The following is a 20,182-nucleotide window of genomic DNA, read 5'->3' on the forward strand; positions in this document are numbered from 1 at the left end:
AACTCAAACCATGAGTTTATTGCTTAATTACTTCTTCGCAGCACGATTTTGAGCAAGCCTGTCGTGATACATGGCGGCCAGTATATCGGAGCCCTCCTGATTGGTGGCCTTGTAGTAGGGTAGTTTCTCCAAACGCTCGACCCATCCGGCCAGCTTAGGGTATTTGGTCTTGTCAATCGGGAAAATAGCATGGATCGAAGCGATACTAGCGATGCAGCTCAGATCCGCCAGGGTAAGCTTGTTTCCAACGACGTAATCGTCGACTAGTGTATCGTTCAACAGCTGGTAGGCCTTGTACAAATAGTCGATTTTATCCTGCGGCGTCTCCGTGCTTCCATAGTACAAGATTGGTTCCTGTAATTATAGGATATTTTGTTATTTACTTTTGATAACGATTCACCTATGGTTTCAGTAAGGTTATCAATCGCACTTACCACGTAGAAGCGAAGTCTGGCGAAGAGCACACCCGAATCGAAGTGAAGCGCCGAGTTGATCTTGGCCCGAGTTACAATATCCTGCGGATAGAGCGCATCGTCCTTTCCGTACTTGGTCACCAGGTAGATGATGATGGCGTGACTGTCGTATATTATCGTTCCATCGTCATCGACAAGTAGCGGAATGGTATGCTGGGGATTCATCTAGACACAAGCGAATCAGCGAGATCAATTGATGAGGTTAATTCACAGCGTTTCAAGGTCAAATCCAATCAGTTGCTTGAGTTAGATACCAACCTTGACGAAATCCGGCTTCAGATGATCGCCTGCGATCAGATTGATCGGATGAACTTCCAGATCCAATCCCAGAGCCTTTGCGGTCAGCTCAACTGAGCGTCCCGGAGGGCTTAGCTTTGCGGTGTACAGCTGAATCTTGCCCATGGTAACTTGAGAAGCGATTGCGAAAAATGTTCACTTAACGAATGCCGGATTCGCACTGACTCGTTTGCTAGAATCAGTTACATATATGCGAATCGTTGTTGCTACTGTGCATACCAATCTACCGTTGTATAGATGGAGGTATGTATGAGCCAAAACATCCAAACGCGAGCTATCGAGAGTTTGCGTGTGTGTTGAATACAAATAATCTGACGACGATACTGATTTTTGCTTCAAAGATATCCGTGCTTTTGAATTAGTATTTTATGCGAGATGTTGTCACCTATTATTTATCACTTGTAGCTTGTAGTGTACCGAAATTGGAGTAAAATATGAACATGGTTTTATCAAAGTCATGTTTCCTTTTGAAATTTCTATAGTCGTACCTACAATGTAAGCGTTTTCAATTTTATCTTTTTGTATAAATTAGAGCAGTTCCACGCCAAATGACGAATCGATCTGATGCGACCTTCTCCGATTTACTTGTGAATCTTTGCATATTTTTTATGGTAATCATTCACATTTTTGTTCGGGCTAGGAATTTTTTGAGTTGGAAAATTTCTCGACTTCCCTGGACATATAATATGATTATACTTGCCACACAATTATACTACAGCTGGGTTTAGGCAAGTCAATGGATCAAGTCAGTTGAATTCAACTGACTTGAACGCGAATTGAACGTGTAAACCATGCCATTCAACTGACTTAAACAACTCACTTGAATTGAAAAAAAAAGTTGAACCAGACTCAACTTTTCAAGCCAATTGAATTCAACTGAGTTGATCATTTGACTTGCCTAGTCTAAGCCCAGCTTAATGAAAAATTGGTACAGGCATTGAAACCTCTCAATTAATAACTGTGCACGCAGGAAAAAGAACGTAAGAATTCCATAAGAAACACTTACGAATTTTAGCCATAAGAAATGAGTGTGAATTCCATTGATTTGCATTATGAAAAATAATGTTGACAAAAAATAATAAATCGGAGCAGACTGAAACCGGTAATTGGAAGTTGAGGTTAGGGGGCCCGTGTGTTGACCATTCGTCTTTCAACGCTTGGGAAAATGAAATGGTTAAAGGTGTATAAGAGCTACCTCATGTTACTCGAAAATCATTCATAAGTCACGCTTATGAAATTCATATATGATGTTCATAAGTCGAGCCTTATGAAACTCTTAGGTCTATTTGCCTCAGTGTGGAAGTACATCAAGAACACTACGTTGAGAGCATGCAATAAGCTTATATGCTATAAGCAATAAGCTTGAAATGCGATGATGAAGAAGAAGATTGCCTGGTCCAGGTTATGATCGAAGTCTCTGTCAGTGTTGGGAAAAATTCAATAACCAGTGACCATGATCACTTTCGATTCACTGTCTGTAGCGTTTTTGCCGCCGAAGAAGCGCGACATCAGTTCTCTGGTGTGGTTTGCTTTGCCAATAAGCGATTTTTTTATGACAAACATTGCTAAGCTGAGCAGCAACAAGAATTGAAAGAAGAGAAGTTCTGATAAGTTTTGCTAACTTCAGAAAAAAATATATACCCTTCCTTCTAACCTACCGTAGATTACTTCGAGGAAGTTCTAAAAATAACAGAAACATTATGCAGGATTTGATCTAATTTCGGTATTTGGACTAATTTCTGGTCAACCTACTTTCATGTGAGAATATGTATCATTATCAATGTGACAGAATATCATTATCTAAGTGACATGATTCCATTTATTGGGCAACTCGTGATCTACAGAAATATAAGTTTTATAAAATATTTTGCAGGTCTTTGACTGTCTGAAGGTGTTTGGAATAATTCATTAATGTGAAAATATCTAGAAGACATGAATCGATTTATTGAAATAAATAATAAGCTATTCCGGAGTGATTTAAAATTTGGGCGTAATTGCGTCTGCATCGATATTTGTGTGATCGGATTGAAAGGGGAAGTGATTTTCATAGATATAACACTAGAAACGCGGATGAAGTAAGAACACCACATCTTTTGAATAATGCTTCACAAAATTCATTATTTTTCAAAGGTATAAATGTTTTCAATTCGATGCCTAGACACATCAAGCGTGCAACTACACTTACAGAATTCAAGAGACGCTGCATTTCACATGTAAAAGCTGTTTATTGAGCAGTTAATTTTTTATGAATGGATAAATCATGTATCTTGACAAAGTTATCACTAACGGATTATTTTGTATGGAGACTGTCATCAAGACATTTTAGTAATTTGTGTAGCATATACAAAAAAACTACATTGTTTGCCTCGATGGTGATGATGGATTTTTAGTTTTTTTGATTTTGTAGTAGTAATAGTAAAAATAGCTTTGAGTAGTCTACAATGGTTTGAGCCTCGCGCGCGGAATACAGGTATAAATGACTAATACGTGGAAATTGTGGCAAAAGCCTTGAATTAGTAAAGGGTTGGCTGGAAGTCGTTTCCTTGGATATAGTCCTGGCACTGCGGAAGCTTAAACGTGTAAATCCCAGGTCACGTGTAAATGGAAGTATTGTCGAGGACTATACTTGGACTTTTGATAACTAGTTACACCTTTGAATGTTTTTGGATGATGCCTATAGCATATTTAACAGGACATTTATATCTGTAATTGTAACCAGCTCGATTTTGTTTGCAAACCTGGTTAAAATGTTTATATTTAATTATCTTAAAGATAACTCGTCCAGCTCAAACCTTTGTAGGGGTAAGAGGTGGGACCATCATCATCATCATCATCATCATCATTTGTAAACAAACACGTTAATCGCCGATTATTTGCGAATAAAAGCTCAATCTCAAAAACCAATAACACTATCAGGTAGAGGAATGATTCCTTTATCATTTGGTATAGTTTGTTTACAAGATTGAGGTTTGGTTCCCGAGAAATTATGCATGTCTTTGGAATAATTCCTGATCCACGTGCTTTCTGAATCGTATATCCGAGAAACATGATTTGAATAGCCACCGATCAGGATTCAGAATAATATGACATAAACCTGAAGTCTTCTCCAAGCATCTAGAGAGCATTATGCAGGTGAAGGACTTTTGAGTAATTCCCGATCAACCTATTTTCTTGTGAGAATATCTAAGCGATGTGATTGGATTTATTGAACAATTAGAGATCTTTAGAATTATTCAGAATATTTTCTGAGCAACCTGGAGTCATGAAAGAATATCCAAGAGGCGTCACTTGAAATGTTGAAGAGCGTCAGAATAATACCTGATCATCCTGAAAGTATGAAAAAACTCCAGCAGTCCTAAGGTATTTGCGTTAATTCCTGTGCAATCGGGGATCGTAACAGTTGATGATCTTCATAATAATACTTGATCATCCTGAAGTCTTGAAAAATATTCAGCGGACCTGGATTGATGGATCGTGATATATCTCCAGAATACCGAGCCATATTTGGCTCGTAGATCAGAACCCGGTTCTGGAAGTAGCGTCGGCCTCCCAGCTGGAGCTGTTGAACGCATTCTTGACGTCGATCGTTATCACAGCGTAATATCGATCTCCTCTCCACTTCTGTTTCGACGCCTTCTAGGCACTCTAGAATTGCATCCACTTTTGGTCTTCCTTTTCGAAATCCGAACTGCCTCTCCGGCAATCCATGCTCACTCTCCGTGCATTTCGTCAGCCTGTTTAGGATGACCCTCTCCAAGAGTTTTTTTGAGTGTATCCAGCAGGCACTGCTACGAGTGGCTCGTTGGTGAATTCGTCGTTATCTCCATCTCCGACTCCGTACGATGTAGGTGACCAGGTCGTTGGATCATACTTCGATAAAAGTCCTTCCACGATAACTTTCAGGTTCTCTAATCACATTTCAGCGGGCATGACTTGACATCTGATCTTCGTCATCACGACACGGTGTGCGTCGTTGGCAGCAGCGTCTCGACCCAGCTCCACTTGACAGTTTGACTTGCTCTGCATTATCTCTCGTTTATGTGCTCGGAACATTCCTCTACGCTCCTTTCTGTCTGCTTCTGTTCTTGCTCTCTGAACACGTCTTCTGGCTCTGAGACAACTAGCGCGGAGGGTGCTAATTGCCTCGTTGTAGCAGTAAGCTGGAGGTTCCACTTCAGGTCACAAGTTCTCGTCCTCTGTACTGCCACAGGATTCCGTTGGCCGATGTCATATCGGATTGCCTGATGGTCACTATGGGTATATCCTCCACACACTCTCCAATTCATGTTTTCCACCAGCGACGGACTGCAGTCCGCATAAAGTAACGTCGATAATGGATTCCCGGCCATCTCTGCGAAAAGTGCTGGTGGTGCCTTTATTGAACAGTCGAATTTCCAGCTTCGCCAGAGCCTCTAGCAGAATGTGCCCTCTTGCGATGGTACATCTGTTACCCCTGCTTAAGCATTGAAGTCTCCTCCGATGACTACCGGTCTTCGTTCGATCAGCTCTTCGATAAGTCCAACCAGCGTCTCGTGGAATTGCTCCATCGACCATGGGGTGCGTAGCAACTGCATATTAATATTCCGTTAATTTTGGCGATCACGAAACCTTCTTCTTGAATGGGGTATCTGTCCATAACTTTTATTGCAGCCATCCCAGCTCTATTTGCCACCTAGTTACCTTTGTCTGGAGGGACTCGATACAGCTGTGCAGTGTTGCAATAATTGAGGTTTATTTGAGTTACCTCTGTTATTGTTGCGACAAAACAATTAAGTGTCATTTGGAGCGAAATGCTTGAAAATTCATGCTTAAAAACAAAAAAGGTCAGCAAAATCTTCAGGCTGACAAAATTGAGAAAAAATGCTGACAAAATCAGGGGTAGACAAAATCGAGAGCTGACAAAATCGGGAAAGCACTGTAGAAAGAAGATTGATGATGATTTTAAAGATTTCCTGCATTAAGGTGGAAAGCGATGCGAGTAAATAAATGGATTTAGATCCAAAAGATGAACAAAGATTTTAGTGAATTGATTCGCTAGTGTGAGATTGTTCGACCATCAAAAATTGAGATTTAGATGTGTCACACCCCCAGGAAACGGAGCTGAGGATCGTTAACCCTTTGTTGTCTGTCATTGCAAAAATTAAAACTCAACTAAGAGGCCCCAAGACTCCCGACACAGACACAGGGTTAAATTAATTATTAAGAAGTTTTGTTTGAAGATTATGAAAGTAATATCCTACATGGAAAGGATTCCGTAGAATAATCATCTCTAATATCGAAATATTCCATTTCATGGGCACATTTTTACAACGACCGCTAGCCACGAGAGATCCGCCCCCAATTTTGGAATAGTTTTATCTTAAAGTGTATCAAATTTACTTTGCAAAACATTTGAAATTTCAAAACTCAATTGAAACATCGGTGAGATATGGCAATATGAATTTGGGTTCAAATTGACCCCATGACACTGCAATAGACAACGTAAGTTTTTTTTTGCGCAAATGAAGGTTTAATCATTGTCGAAATCGACTTTGGTGCACTGGAGCACTTGGCTCTCCACATATGCTTGGCCCCGAGTCCGAATTAACATTCAGTAACATTCCGGATGAGTCCAAAATCTGGCATCAGTATAAAATTTATCATGCGAAACATCAACCAACATTGGCTTCACCTGGTCATGTGCTGGATGCTCCCCAGAAAGTGACCAAAATCCGACAGGACTCATTATCCGACAACTCAAATCCCATGAGACAACAAGATCAATCGTTATATTGTTAAAATAATTATGTTTTGTTACGAGTTCAGGAAGTTTCCTCTGCTTGCAAACTAAGCAACAGCAACGCCTCTTCATTTGACAACGAATCCATTGTAAACGATCGCGACGCAGCAGCAAAACTGCCACTCCGGTGTGGGTCCGAGGAAAATACGATTTATTCGCGAATAAATCGTACCAGTGTGGGGGAGCATTTACAAGCTGTAATATCGCAACTCCGATTTTCTGACTAACAAAACTCAACAGCTACAATTCTCACCAAACTAGCGTGAGTTTGAGTTTCAAGATTTTTGTAACTTCGTCCATCGGTGAAGAGTACAGAGAGATAGCAAACTTTACTATCTCGTTCTCAGAAAATGATGTGCAACGGAATCATTTTTGTGTCGAGTCAACTCTCAGTTGCAAACAGTTGATAGCGAACAAATATCATTTTGCTAATGATTATGCCATCACTGGATACGATAAGAAATAATGTGTTTGTCAGAGCTGATTGAACTGAGACTAAACGGTATCGTGGATCGATTAACCTTACATTTACACAAACGATAATATTATTAGAGTAAGTGTGCCAGTATTTAGCCATAGGGACTTAATGATTTTTTTTAAAATAAATTTTCATGATTTAATTTGCGTTTAATTTGTAATTAAATAAATTTAAAACAGCAAAAAAGGTTATCTTTCATTAAATTCCACTTAATTAGTTTTGGTATCCATCATCCATTTGATAAGTCTTTAGTGGGAATGACATTGATGAAGACTGCACATTGTAGTCGAAATATGTATCTGTCATGGATACCAAAATTAATTAAGTGGAATTAAATGGAAGATAACCTTTTTTGCTGTTTTATTTAAAGCATTCCGCTAACAACCCAATTTCACTGCTTCATAAATAAAATTGGCAAAGAATGAAAAACTTTTAAATTTTAATCGGGCCAATTAGGTGACCACTAGGACCAAAAACAGACACTAGGACCCTGCTACGCTTCGCATAAGATACGAATCACACTTATCCCTCGAATTAATCCTCTTGTCAAACGGTAACGGTCAATCAACACTCCTAAAAAAATATATATATTTTGTTATCGCTGTTCAAAAGAGTAGATATTTTTAAAAGGCCCACCAACTCACCTTCACACCAAAGAGCTCGCACTGAGAGTCCCCTGTTAATGTAATATAATGATAATAATAATGAGTGCAATTCTTATCATAGTAGTTTACTAATTTATATCAAGAGTTCTTTGATTTTTGATTTTTGATTTTTAATGTAGCTTTAAAGTGGTTTTAAATAATAATCGATTGTTAATAGTTTTCAAGCGTTGCTTGCACTAAAGAACTGTATCTATTTATTGTAACAAAAAACGCAGGCCTATTGCTGTGCGTTTTTATCTTTCGTAGCCAACACGGCCATAGCCATCCGCTTGGCACCGCCTCCATTGGCTTCTTCGTAGTAGGGCAGCGCCTTCAAGCGATCCAGCCAAGCGTAGATCCTCGGATGCTTGTCCACATCCATTGGGACGACTCCCATTACCGTGGAAATGGTTGAGCCGCAGCACAAATCCGCAATGGTCATCGAGTTCCCAACAACATAGTCATCCACCAAGGTGTCTTCCAGCAATTTGTAGCCCTTCTGTACATATTCAACCTTGTCCGTTGGGATATCACCGACGCCGTTGAAGAAAATCGGTTCCTAAAGCAGCAACGATAACAAAGTAGCTTCTATAGATAAAATTCGATGATAAACTCCAGTCTACATATAGACCGCATACGAGCAAACAGAAAACTGCTCTCAAAGAACAGCGCAGCGTTGACTCTGGACTGTTGGGCCAGATCTTTCGGGTACAAGCTATCATCCTTTCCGTACTTGGACACCAAATAAATCATGATGGCATGGCTTTCACAAACGATTGTGCCGTTATCGTCCAGCACCGGTACGGTATGCTGGGGGTTCATCTGTCACAAAAGAAACAAAAACTAGTCGCCAAGCCTCGTTGAAGGACTGTAACGTACATACCTTGAGGAACTCCGGCTTCAGGTGCTCTCCGGCCAACAGATCAACCACCCTCTGTTCCACTTCAATATCCAGTGCCTTGATGCAAAGTTCCACGGTCCGACACGGTGGACTCACGTGAATTGTGTACAGAATGGGCTTGGTCATTTTTAATCAATGAAAGATGATTTGCTTCAAATACTTGACTGGATTTCTAGCCGGTTTCCACAGGACTGGCGAAATGAGGATGGTCTGTTCCTTTTAAGGTGACGAAATCGTGACCTATACGCACGATAATGATTAATAACAAATTCTTGATTTCTCCGGACGCGATAGCAGTATCAGATAGCAGAAATATAAACAAGACACGCACTAAAACCATAGAGGTAACTCTAAGACCACTGGGTCCCGAAGAAAATCATTATTATTTTTGGCTCACTCAGTACCAGAAAAACGGTCCCAAGCAGTCCCAAGCTATTTCACTCACCCCTGCATGTTCTGCATGAATCCACACACCCCTGATGTTATCTGTCAAACTTTCATAGCGAATCAAAACAAACATAGTGTAGTAATAGAATTTCAACTAGAATAGGGTACGTTAATCGTTTGCTTGGGACCAATAGGCTACTAAAGTGGTGAGCCAATTTAAAATCGTTAGTTTCGTATTGATTGTTGCTAAAACGCTGTCCAGTCCAGAGAGTTATAACATGTTATAACGGTTGTCAAATAATTGCAACACAGAAACCACCATCATGATAGCGCTATAACATGTTATAACTCTGTAGTCTGAACAAGGCATAAGCTCCAAGCTGTACGAGTTATCACGCTTAAATTAAAATCGATTTGATACGCTAAGCCTGAGCCTGAGAGAGGGGTATTAGCATAGAGGTAACTCTAAGACTAGAAGGTCCCGAAGAAACGTGCTCAACTTTTTGGCTCAGCTCTGGTACTCTATTCGGTCCAAAGCTAATCGATGCACCCCTCGAAACATAGGAAAATCCACGAACCCCTAATTTCATCTGTCAAACTTTCATAGCGAATCAAAACAAACAGTAGTACTAGAATTTCAACTACAATGGGGTACGTTAATCGTTTGCTTCGGACCAATAGGCTAGTCAAGTAGTGAGCCAATTTATAATCGTTAGTTTCCACCGGTTGGTATTAGTTTCATAGTTCTGGATTCTGCAGAGCAGAGTGGAATTTCAAGAGCCGCTGGATTTCAATTAACGAAAATAAGCCCAAGTCGTAAGCTGAGTTTTTCGTGATTCGAGGCGCACGCAAGTCGTTGCTTAGCAGTCTTGAAGGTGGCGCTAGCAGTACAAAATGTTGAACAAAACAAAGCAGTATTCCCCTAATTCCCGAACATTCAAGTCATTCATAGTGTCCCTCCGAGAAAAATCGCATACCTTAGAATTCCCGCAGCAATGGAAGATAAGGTTGACCAAAAGATTCAGCAAATGCTCGATGCAGATGTTATCGAACAAGTCGTGGGTCCTGCGGAATGGATATCACCCATGGTGGTTGTTCCCAAGGGAACGGATGACATCCGTTTGTGTATCAATATGCGGTATCCCAATCAAGCGATTCAAAGGGAACACTATCCGCTACCGTTGATCGACACCTTGTTGAACAAGCTTAAAGACGCGAAGGTTTTCTCTAAGTTGGATATTACTTCTGCCTTTCACCATGTTGAGCTACACCCAGAATCACGCGGGATCACAACATTCATAACGAATAGGGGTCTGATGAGGTTTAAGCGACTTTCTTTTGGCATCAATTGCGCACCGGAAATATTTCAACGGATAATGTGTGAGATGTTGGCTGGTATTGATGGAGTAGTGGTGTATACTGATGACGTCGTTTTGTGGGGAAAATCTCAGGAGGAGCATGACGAGCGTCTAGCGAAAGTGTTGACTGTTCTAGATAGGAACCATGCGTTGTTGAACAAAGATAAATGTTTGATAGGAGTTGGCGAACTTGAAATTCTGGGCTTTAAAATATGTGAAGTCGAAACTTCAGTGAACCTGAAACAAAAGAGTTCGGAGATTTCTCGGTTTAATCAATTTCGTCGGTTAGTTCATCCCGCATTTATCAACGAGGACCGAGGCCTTGCGACAGTTCATCAGGGGTGAGGCAGAATTCTTCGGTGAAAACCAGCGTTGAGCATTTGACAACCTGCGTGATGAACTAACACTGTTCACCGACTGGGATTTTTCGATCCGAAGGACATAACAGAGCTATATGTTGATGCGTCACCGGTGGGTCTCGGAGCGGTGTTAACTCAGAGAGACAATTTGAATATGCCAAGGATCATAAGCTTTGCGTCAAATGAGTTGACAAAGACGCAGAGAGTATATCCACATACTCAACGTGAAGCATTAGCTGTCGTGTGGGCTATGGAAAAGTTCTATCCGTATTTGTTTGGAATTCGGTTTACGGTGTACACCGATCACAAAACCCTTGATTAAATATTCGATGGAAAGCATCAGCAAGGAAAGCGTGCATGTTCGCGAGCTGAAGCATGGGCTTTACGTCTACAGCCCTTTGATTTCTGCGTGAAATATATCCCTGGAACTGACAATATCTCCGACATCTTCTCAATACTATGCCCGCAGTCCGATACACCTTTCGATGAAGCTTCTGAGCATTACGTATGTGAAATTGGCGAGGGACTATCAACCATTACGCTGGAAGAAATTAAAAAAAGTAAACGAATGTGACGAAGTTCTCATCACGGTGGTCAAAGCTATTGAAACTCAAGTTTGGCCTCCGAATCTATTTTCATACCATGCGTTTGCAAAGGAACTCGAAGTTATTGAGGGTGTTGTAGTAAGGGATGATAGAATTGTTCTCCCATCAGCTCTACGTCAGAGAGCCCAAGATATCGCACACAGAGGACATCCGGGAGTAGTCACAATGAAACGAAGTTTAAGAGAAAAAGTTTGGTGGCCGAACATGGATCGCGATCTTGCTAACCGAGTCCGAGAGTGTGTAGCATGCACAGCAGTGAGTTCCCAAGCCCCCCGGAACCAATGCTGCGAAAAGAAATGCCAGACCGCGCGTGGCAGGATTTGGCGATAGATTTTTTTTACTGCGAAGGAATGTGTGACGTTCTTAGTGGTATTCGGCTAGGGGAAAGCCCTCCATACACAACAATAGGCTTCTAACGCTGCTAATGTACCGCAACAATAGGGCTGTTTCCCCTACTACAGTCGATTTCTAACAGTTACTGAAATGAAGGGAACCAATGCTGGGAAGACCAGTGAAGCTCTCGAAAACGTTTTCAGCGAACATACCTATCCGGAAACTATTAGACCTGATAATGGGCCTCTATTCGCCAGCGAAGAGTTTGCGAGCTACTGCATCAGTAAAAATATTCGGCTTGTACATACCATTCCATACTGGCCGCAAATGAACGGCTTGGTTGAGCGGCAAAACCAGGGTATTATGCGAGCTTTACGGATTGCCAAGATGTTGAAAGAAGATTGACGGAAATCAGTACAGAATTATGTGTACGCGTATAATACGACACCGCATTCTGTTACGGGAAAGTCACCGATGGAGCTTCTAAATGGACGACCAGTGAAGGACCTTCTACCACAATTGAGGGCTGAACCTTATTGGAAACGGGACGCCGAAACACGCGACAGAGATTCAATCAAGAAGATGCAAGGAAAGGTTTACGTGGACAAGCGGCGACATGCAAGACTGACTGAAATCGGTTATGCTGCGGAATTATGAAATGGGGAAGTTGGAGTCTTGTTTTCGTCTGGAAAATTACAAAGTTGTACTTTAAAAGGGTTCGGATGTAATCGTGGTGAGCGAAGATGGTGTTTGTTATCGGCGTCCTGTGGCCCATTTGAGGAAATGACCGACTCAACAATGTGAAAAAACGGATTGCAATCCCTCACAGCAATAACCAACTACGACGGATCATACATCGCAGGAGTCGAATGACATGGATGTTCAGGATTCTGAAAGTGAAGAAGTTCCAGATTTCAAACGTGCCAAGAGAATCACTAAACATCCAGTTCGGTATGATGAATGAGGGTATTGGAAGAGTTTTATTTGGCAAGTTAAAACTTCGTATTCAAACTTCGACTAGCTCACTAAAATCCAGTTATCTGATTCTATATATTTGCCTTCTATACAATTTGGAGAAACCGAGAATATCTAACACACATAAAATTGAAACGCAAATGATGTGCATATTCTCAATGAACCTGTGTGGAGTTGTTTCGTTACTAAGGGTCTTGTATCAGTCATGGTTGATCTGGAAGATCATTTGATCTGAACTCCAGGGTAATTTGAAGATCATTGAGAATCTTATATACCTCAAAATAGGCGATAAGTGATTTCTATGAACATGTTTGAGTAGGTGTTTTTTTTATTGAGGACGTCGCGCTGGCCTTGGTTGATCCAGTAGATCAAATAGTCTGAACTCCTGGACAATTTGGAGAACTTAGAATATGTTGCAACCAAGCAAACTCATCTAGAATTGTCAAATTGGTTTAATTAACATAGCAGTGCATGATCCGTTGCTGTCCAGATTAAAGTCTGTGTTCTTTGACATAATAGCTTCATAAGATTTCGGAGATCTAGGTCTTTGAGTTTGGTTATACAGTGTTTTCCTGTATAGTTCACTGAAAATTTAGTGGGTCCAAAAGCTAATTTAGGCATGACTAAACAAAACTGCTTATTTGACCAGAAGCATTATCTACCTGCACATATTGATAACAGAGTGTATTAATTGTATATTTTACAGAAACATTTGCTTCTTTCGCAGACGTAATTCTATATGTCTTATCTCCTTACAAGCTCGTCACTGGTAATCATATAAATTTGAACTTCTCACGACTCATCCAGTGCTGTTCAGCGGCTGCAGTCGAAAGGTTCAACTGAAATGTCTTCCAAAATTGTTCTCTATACCACTCGCCGAACCCCCGGCGGGCGAGCGGTTCAAATAACCTCTCACATCCTGGGGCTGAATGTTGACCTAAAGTATGTCGATCTTTCAAAAAAGGAACAGATGAGTGAGGACTATCTCAAGGTGAGTTCTAAATTTGAGCAACTTTGCTTTCGTTTGACTAAATCAATAAAATGCTGTCGCCCCATGCAGATGAATCCATTCCACACTGTTCCGACCATAACGGACGCTGGTGTGCCGGTGTACGATAGTCACGCTATTCTGGTCTACCTAGTGTCCAAGTACGGCAAGGACGATAGCCTCTACCCGAAGGATCTCGTAACACAAGCACGCATCAACGCTTGGCTCCACTTTGACTCCAGCATACTGTTTCCTCGGCTTCGGGGAGCACTGGAACCGGTATTCTACTTTGGTGCTACGGAAATCCCTCAGGCTCGGTTCGAAGCCATCGAGAAGGCTTACGAGCTGTTGGAAGGTGCACTGAAGAGTAACTTCCTGGTGGGAGATTCGATGACCCTGGCGGACATCAGTGTGACCACTAGTTTGGCATCGTTGAACGGAGTTTTCCCAATGAGCGAAGGTAAATTCCCAAAACTTTGCACGTTCATGAAACGCATGGAACAGACTATGCCGTGCTACAAGGAGTACAATGCTGATGTGCTGGAAGAAACCAAGGTGTTCCTGAAACAGAAGCTGGACGAGAATAATAAGAAATCTAAGCAGTAAAAAAAATTGAATGATGTGCAACACACGATTTTTATTTAAAAGATAAATCACAATCGTGTACTTTCTGAACCAAGTCTTCGACAAGCTCAATCCTTCTGAGCATTTTTCTCCTTCATTGCCAGAACTGCTTGGGACAGCTGCACGGCACCGCTTCCATTGGCCTCCTCGTAGTAGGGCAGTGCAATCAAGCGATCCAGCCAAGCATCGATCTTCGGGTACTTATCCTTATCCATCGGAATGACGCCCATCACCGAGGAAATGGACGAAACGCAGCTAAAATCCGCAATGGTCAAAGAGTTTCCCACGACGTAGTCATCGACCAACGTATCTTCCAATAGCTGATAGGCCTTTTGAACGTATTCAGCTTTATCCGTTGGAATTTCGCATCCACCGCCGAACAGAATCGGTTCCTAAAGCAGCAACAACGTAATGAGATGATTGCGAGAATAAATTAAGCGACAATTTTTCTTCCAGTTGTGTGTTGGTCTCGGGTCATAATCATACTCACAAACACGAACCGCATACGAGCGAACAGAACGCCACTTTCAAAGTGCAGGGCAGCGTTCAACTTTGCCTGTTTGAGCAGATCACGCGAGTACAGGCTATCATCCTTGCCGTACTTGGACACCAAATAAATCATGATGGCATGACTTTCACTAACGACTGCTCCGTTATCGTCCAGCACCGGTACGGTATGCTGGGGGTTCATCTGCCACCAAAGATAAGCCATCAGATAAATCATGTGACCGGGCTAGAATTCACCTACCTTGAGGAACTCCGGCTTCAGGTGCTCTCCGGCCAACAGATTGACCACCTTTTGTTCCAGCTCGATGCCCAGGGCTTTGGCGCAGAGTTCCACTGCCCGGCAGGGCGGGCTCATGTGGATCGTGTACAGGATGGGGTTGGTCATTTCTAATCAGCTAATGTGGTTGATGCGAGAACAAAAATTGGCGACTGGATCGCTTGCCGGCTACCGCGAAACTGCTGAATGAATGAGGAACCTGTTTTGATTCTGTTGGGCGTCGATTTCGCATGGCTTATGCTTAACAAACACAGTCATGTATTTTTTATGAGCAGAACTTATGGAAACAGTGGGCAGCTTTAATAAATGGTTTGTGCTAATCAAATATGCCATTGCAATTTGTCAAATAGGTAATCAAAGCTTGCATTTATGATCAAATGATAGGTAACGTTTTTTGCTGGGAAACTTTGATTGTAGATTTACCGTAATGTAATATTCTAATATTCCATTTGATTTAAACTGTCTGATTTGATATTAATGCTTTGCCACGTACGTCGTTTTACTGTGTTTGGCTAGCATAAGCTATGAAATAGTAAGCATGGGAGGGAGGCAAGCGAGGCAAGGAATATCTTTTTGTGCAAGTTCAAATCTAAGGCTAACGACTGCAATAATCGATTTTGCAGCCGTGTCATTATTATTCAATCAGATCGAATCTATTAGAAGGGAAGTGAAATTTGGGGTAAGATGAACAACATTAGGATTATTTGAAGCAGAAAAAAATAGTATGTGGCTTAGTAATAACAACGTAATAATTATTCTATTTTTTTTTTAATCCTGGTCGGGTATTTTCATTGCTGCGACCATTTTTCTGATCTATTGTGATGTATTCCCCATTTTTTTTAGATATATAAAGATGCCGTTTATCACTATTATTAGGAGTGATCGCAATTGTTTGACTAATAGCATTATCCCAGCAATGCATTACATTTCGAATAAAGTGCCTTGCCGTACTGGGAGTTGTTCTCCAAATGTCAAAGGCCCTTGTCGAAGAACTTACGCCTTTTATTGAAAATTGCCGGACAGTGGCATAGCAAATGTTCCGAGTCTTCCTTTTCTATGCCACAGAAGCAACATACATCATCTTGATGTTTTCCAATCAGCTTCAAGTGATAACGGCTCAAAGAATGACCTGTCGTAAGACCTGTATTTAGTGGTTGAAGTTTTCACTGTTCACTGAATAATTCACGTGTATTTCAGTAACCGTTGAACCCCCATGTGTCAGTAAACGAACCTGATTTTCTTGTATAATCATGGCACATAGTTCTCAAGAGAAAAATAAACCTTGCTTCATCGATGAACATACGTTCACACAAACGATTTACTACTGACGGTATCATCGAAAGAATCTTTACATTCGTGCAGCGTTGCCAGTATTCCAGATTTTCGGTCATCCAGCCAGATACACAGACAGATCACGTATATTTCCAGATTTTTAAAATATGTTCCAGATTTTCCAAGATTTTTCCAACATGTTGCTTTAAAAATATCATTGCAATTGATTTACACTCTAATCAAAAAATAAAAACTGCTTCTTTAATTATTAAATGCCATCAACGTTGGAAATTATTACAACATCGTACATGGAATTGTTACAACATGTTTGCATGTTAATGGGTTGCAGAATCATGAAAATGGAGCCATTTTCTAAAGATTGTTCGCTGAAAAAAAACTTCAAACTTTTAAAAATAGTGGGCCTGAATGTTTGTTTAATTGGAATTTTATTAAAAAAAAAAAATTTCAATATGGAGGAATCTTCATAATTTTTTAATTCAGAGATTCTTCTGCCAACAGATCAACCACCCTCTGTTCCACTTCAATATCCAGTGCCTTGATGCAAAGTTCCACGGTCCGACACGGTGGACTCACGTGAATTGTGTACAGAATGGGCTTGGTCATTTTTAATCAATGAAAGATGATTTGCTTCAAATACTTGACTGGATTTCCAGACGGTTTCCACAGGACTGGCGAAATGAGAATGGTCTGTTCCTTTTAAGGTGACGAAATCATGACCTATACGCACGATAATGATTAATAACAATTTTTTTGATTTCTCCGGACGCGATAGCAGTATCAGATAGCAGAAATATAAACAAGACACACACTAAAACCATAGAGGTAACTCTAAGACCAGAAGGTCTCGAAGAAACGTGGTCAACTTTTTGGCTCAGCTCTGGTACTCTCTTCGGTCCCAATCTAATCGATGCACCCCTCGAAACATAGGAACATCCACGAACCTCTCTTTATATCTGTCAAAATTTCATAGCGAATCAAAACAAACATAGTGTAGTACTAGAAATTCGAATAGAATGGGGTACGTTAATTGTTTGCTTGGGACCAATAGGCTAGTCAAGTAGTGAGTCAATTTAAAATCGTTAGTTTTGTATTGATTGTTGCTAAAACGCTGTCCAGTCCAAACTGGAGAGTTATAACAACAATCAATACGAAACTAACGATTTTAAATTGGCTCACCACTTTAGTAGCCTATTGGCCCCAAGCAAACGATTAACGTACCCTATTCTAGTTGAAATTCTATTACTACAGTATGTTTGTTTTGATTCGCTATGAAAGTTTGACAGATTACATCAGGGGTGTGTGGATTCATGCAGAATATGCAGGGGTGAGTGAAATAGCTTGGGACTGCTTGGGACAGTTGTTCTGGTACTGAGTGAGCCAAAAATAATAATGATTTTCTTCGGGACCCAGTGGTCTTAAAGTTACCTCTATGGTTATAACATGTTATAACGGTTGTCAAATAATTGCAACACAGAAACCACCATCAAGATAGCGCTATAACATGTTATAACCATAGAGGTAATAGCATAGAGGTAACTCTAAGACCACTGGGTCCCGAAGAAAATCATTATTATTTTTGGCTCACTCAGTACCAGAACAACGGTCCCAAGCAGTCCCAAGCTATTTCACTCACCCCTGCATGTTCTGCATGAATCCACACACCCCTGATGTTATCTGTCAAACTTTCATAGCGAATCAAAACAAACATAGTGTAGTAATAGAATTTCGACTAGAATAGGGTACGTTAATCGTTTGCTTGGGACCAATAGGCTACTAAAGTGGTGAGCCAATTTAAAATCGTTAGTTTCGTATTGATTGTTGGTAATAGTACGTTCAGACTACAGAGTTATAACATTTTATAGCGCTATCTTGATGGTGGTTTCTGTGTTGCAATTATTTGACAATCGTTATAACATGTTTTAACTGCTCAGTCTGTCAGTCTTAACTCTAAGACTAGTAGGTCCCGAAGAAACGTGCTCAACTTGTTGGCTCAGCTCTGGTACTCTCTTCGGTCCCAAGCTAATCGATTCACCCCTCGAAAGATAGGAAAATCCAATAACCCCTCATTTTTTCTGTCAAACTTTCTTAGCAAATCAAAACAAACATAGTGTAGTACTAGAATTTCGACTAGAATAGGGTACGTTAATTGTTTGCTTGGGACCAATAGGCTAGTCAAGTAGTGAGCCAATTTAAATTCGTTAGTTTCCACCGGTTGTTATAACTCTGTAGTCTGAACAAGGCATAAGCTCCAAGCTGTTCGAATAATCACGCTTAAACTAGAATCGATTTGATACGTTAAGCCTGAGTCTGAGAGGGGGGTATTAGCATAGAGGTAACTCTAAGACTAGAAGGTCCCGAAGAAACGTGCTCAACTTTTGGCTCAGCTCTGGTACTCTATTCGGTCCAAAGCTAATCGATGCACCCCTCGAAACATAGGAAAATCCACGAACCCCTAATTTCATCTGTCAAACTTTCATAGCGAATCAAAACAAACATAGTGTAGTACTAGAATTCCAACTACAATGGAGTACGTTAATCGTTTGCTTCGGACCAATAGGCTAGTCTAGTAGTGAGCCAATTTATATTTGTTAGTTTCCACCGGTTGGTATTAGTTTCATAGTTCTGGATTCTGCAGAGCAGAAGTGGAATTTGTGCCGAAATACTTCAACCCTCCGAACACTGGTGTCTTTGGTGAATAGCTTTAAAACAAAACAAAAAATCGGCATTCGTGAAACCTGCTGCACCTGCTGCAAATAACAGTAGGAGCTTTTGATGAAAGAATCCGAGATAAGGGCTAAGAGAATGTTATGAACCGGAATGAGCTGATCAATTACGCTATGAGTCGAGCAGAAGGAGAGATCTCAACCGTTTCGTTCTGAAGTTGGCGTAGTAGCATCGGTAACGATTGATTTGGACAGGACATCAGGATCAAGAGGCAGAAATTATGGTCAATCTATCAAGCGTGAACGGAAGTGGGATAATGTTGGTCGATCTGGTATTGAATGCAACCGTTGCGGATCGTGGAATCACTATCGAGATTCAAGAGATTGTCTTGCTAGGAATGCCAACTGCCACAAATGCGGATGCTATGGCCACTTTGCAAGGAAGTGCATGGCTGGAAGAAATCTGATGCAGCCAATACTCTCCGCGATGAGGATCCATAAGAGTCATGATCGAGACGAGGTGAATTCCGTAATTTGAAGTTCGAGACGATTTCGAAGGTTGATACGGCGAATTCCCCGTGAAGTTCTTGATAGACTCGGGTGCGGTAATAAACACAATTACCGAGCAGGTTTGGGCACGACTTTCGGGAAGTAACGCTAAAATTTTCAAGATAGAGAGTAATCGACAATTTACTGCATACGCTTGCCAAGAGCCGCTACAGGTACTAGTTGCGTTTGAAGCATGTAATTTTTTTTTAAATTCAATTAACTAAAATAAGTCCAAGTACACTGAAACAAATCGACATGTACCGTTTATTGGATCCATCTTATAACATGGCAATGTCAGGAGATTTATTCATTCTATGTGATGATTGATAGATTCCAATGGATTATCACTTAAAAACTATGACTGCGATATGGAATGATTTCTATCGTAATTTCACATACTAAGTACTTGATAATACTTTGCTTCGAACGTGGTTAGCGATAGGTAAGATGTATATGAATATTGTCTGATATATTTCATGGTGAAAAACTGTTGATATGTCATGGGTGGGAACAGGCATCTAGAAACTAATGGAAAATCATATAAGTTTGCACTATGAGCAAATCGAGTAAAATGTACCTGTTTTCATGATGAATATTGCTCACTAAAAGATATATCATATAAGATAATCATGTATATTTTATTGGAGTTGCTTTTAACGATTTTTGACGTTTGTTGATATGTCGCGTGTAAA

At 40.7% G+C, this 20,182-nt stretch overlaps 4 protein-coding genes across 4 annotated transcripts; 1 reads left to right on the forward strand and 3 right to left on the reverse strand.

Moving 5' to 3' along the window:
• Nucleotides 1–12: 12 nt before the first annotated feature.
• Nucleotides 13–940, reverse strand: LOC135697944 (glutathione S-transferase 1-like). Its single transcript, XM_065217800.1, has 3 exons — nucleotides 732–940; nucleotides 435–638; nucleotides 13–354 (listed from the first exon to the last, which is right to left on the reverse strand). The coding sequence occupies exons 1-3, from the start codon at nucleotides 873–875 to the stop codon at nucleotides 28–30; spliced, it is 675 nt and encodes a 224-aa protein (XP_065073872.1). The 5' UTR covers nucleotides 876–940; the 3' UTR covers nucleotides 13–27.
• A 6,969-nt stretch (nucleotides 941–7,909) lies between these two features.
• LOC135697947 (glutathione S-transferase 1-like) lies at nucleotides 7,910–8,706 on the reverse strand. The gene is made up of 3 exons (XM_065217803.1): nucleotides 8,555–8,706; nucleotides 8,293–8,493; nucleotides 7,910–8,230 (listed from the first exon to the last, which is right to left on the reverse strand). The coding sequence occupies exons 1-3, from the start codon at nucleotides 8,696–8,698 to the stop codon at nucleotides 7,910–7,912; spliced, it is 666 nt and encodes a 221-aa protein (XP_065073875.1). The 5' UTR covers nucleotides 8,699–8,706.
• A 4,682-nt stretch (nucleotides 8,707–13,388) lies between these two features.
• Nucleotides 13,389–14,215, forward strand: LOC135697943 (glutathione S-transferase 1-like). Its single transcript, XM_065217799.1, has 2 exons — nucleotides 13,389–13,580; nucleotides 13,650–14,215. The coding sequence occupies exons 1-2, from the start codon at nucleotides 13,434–13,436 to the stop codon at nucleotides 14,181–14,183; spliced, it is 681 nt and encodes a 226-aa protein (XP_065073871.1). The 5' UTR covers nucleotides 13,389–13,433; the 3' UTR covers nucleotides 14,184–14,215.
• Nucleotides 14,216–14,241: 26 nt separating this feature from the next.
• LOC135697945 (glutathione S-transferase 1-like) lies at nucleotides 14,242–15,129 on the reverse strand. The gene is made up of 3 exons (XM_065217801.1): nucleotides 14,950–15,129; nucleotides 14,692–14,892; nucleotides 14,242–14,593 (listed from the first exon to the last, which is right to left on the reverse strand). Exons 1-3 carry the CDS (start codon nucleotides 15,091–15,093, stop codon nucleotides 14,270–14,272), a joined length of 669 nt encoding a protein of 222 aa, XP_065073873.1. The 5' UTR covers nucleotides 15,094–15,129; the 3' UTR covers nucleotides 14,242–14,269.
• Between the last annotated feature and the right edge of the window lie 5,053 nt (nucleotides 15,130–20,182).

The sequence above is a fragment of the Ochlerotatus camptorhynchus genome, unplaced genomic scaffold, assembly GCF_037179485.1.
Source record: "Ochlerotatus camptorhynchus isolate MF236.1 unplaced genomic scaffold, CSIRO-AGI_Acam_v1.1 ptg000080l, whole genome shotgun sequence".
Classification (NCBI taxonomy): domain Eukaryota; kingdom Metazoa; phylum Arthropoda; class Insecta; order Diptera; family Culicidae; genus Ochlerotatus; species Ochlerotatus camptorhynchus.

Bases quoted from the DNA above. Each gene is read 5' to 3' on its own strand.
- LOC135697943 (XM_065217799.1), top strand. From the start codon at position 13,434: ATGTCTTCCAAAATTGTTCTCTATACCACTCGCCGAACCCCCGGCGGG. The intron at 13,581-13,649 runs GTGAGTTCTAAA...CGCCCCATGCAG, and splicing joins TGAGTGAGGACTATCTCAAG to ATGAATCCATTCCACACTGT.
- LOC135697947 (XM_065217803.1), bottom strand. From the start codon at position 8,698: ATGACCAAGCCCATTCTGTACACAATTCACGTGAGTCCACCGTGTCGG. The intron at 8,494-8,554 runs GTATGTACGTTA...CTTTTGTGACAG, and splicing joins TGAAGCCGGAGTTCCTCAAG to ATGAACCCCCAGCATACCGT. The intron at 8,231-8,292 runs AGACTGGAGTTT...TTGCTGCTTTAG, and splicing joins CTCGTATGCGGTCTATATGT to GAACCGATTTTCTTCAACGG.
- LOC135697945 (XM_065217801.1), bottom strand. From the start codon at position 15,093: ATGACCAACCCCATCCTGTACACGATCCACATGAGCCCGCCCTGCCGG. The intron at 14,893-14,949 runs GTAGGTGAATTC...CTTTGGTGGCAG, and splicing joins TGAAGCCGGAGTTCCTCAAG to ATGAACCCCCAGCATACCGT. The intron at 14,594-14,691 runs GTGAGTATGATT...TTGCTGCTTTAG, and splicing joins CTCGTATGCGGTTCGTGTTT to GAACCGATTCTGTTCGGCGG.
- LOC135697944 (XM_065217800.1), bottom strand. From the start codon at position 875: ATGGGCAAGATTCAGCTGTACACCGCAAAGCTAAGCCCTCCGGGACGC. The intron at 639-731 runs GTTGGTATCTAA...GCTTGTGTCTAG, and splicing joins TGAAGCCGGATTTCGTCAAG to ATGAATCCCCAGCATACCAT. The intron at 355-434 runs GTAAGTGCGATT...CTATAATTACAG, and splicing joins CCAGACTTCGCTTCTACGTG to GAACCAATCTTGTACTATGG.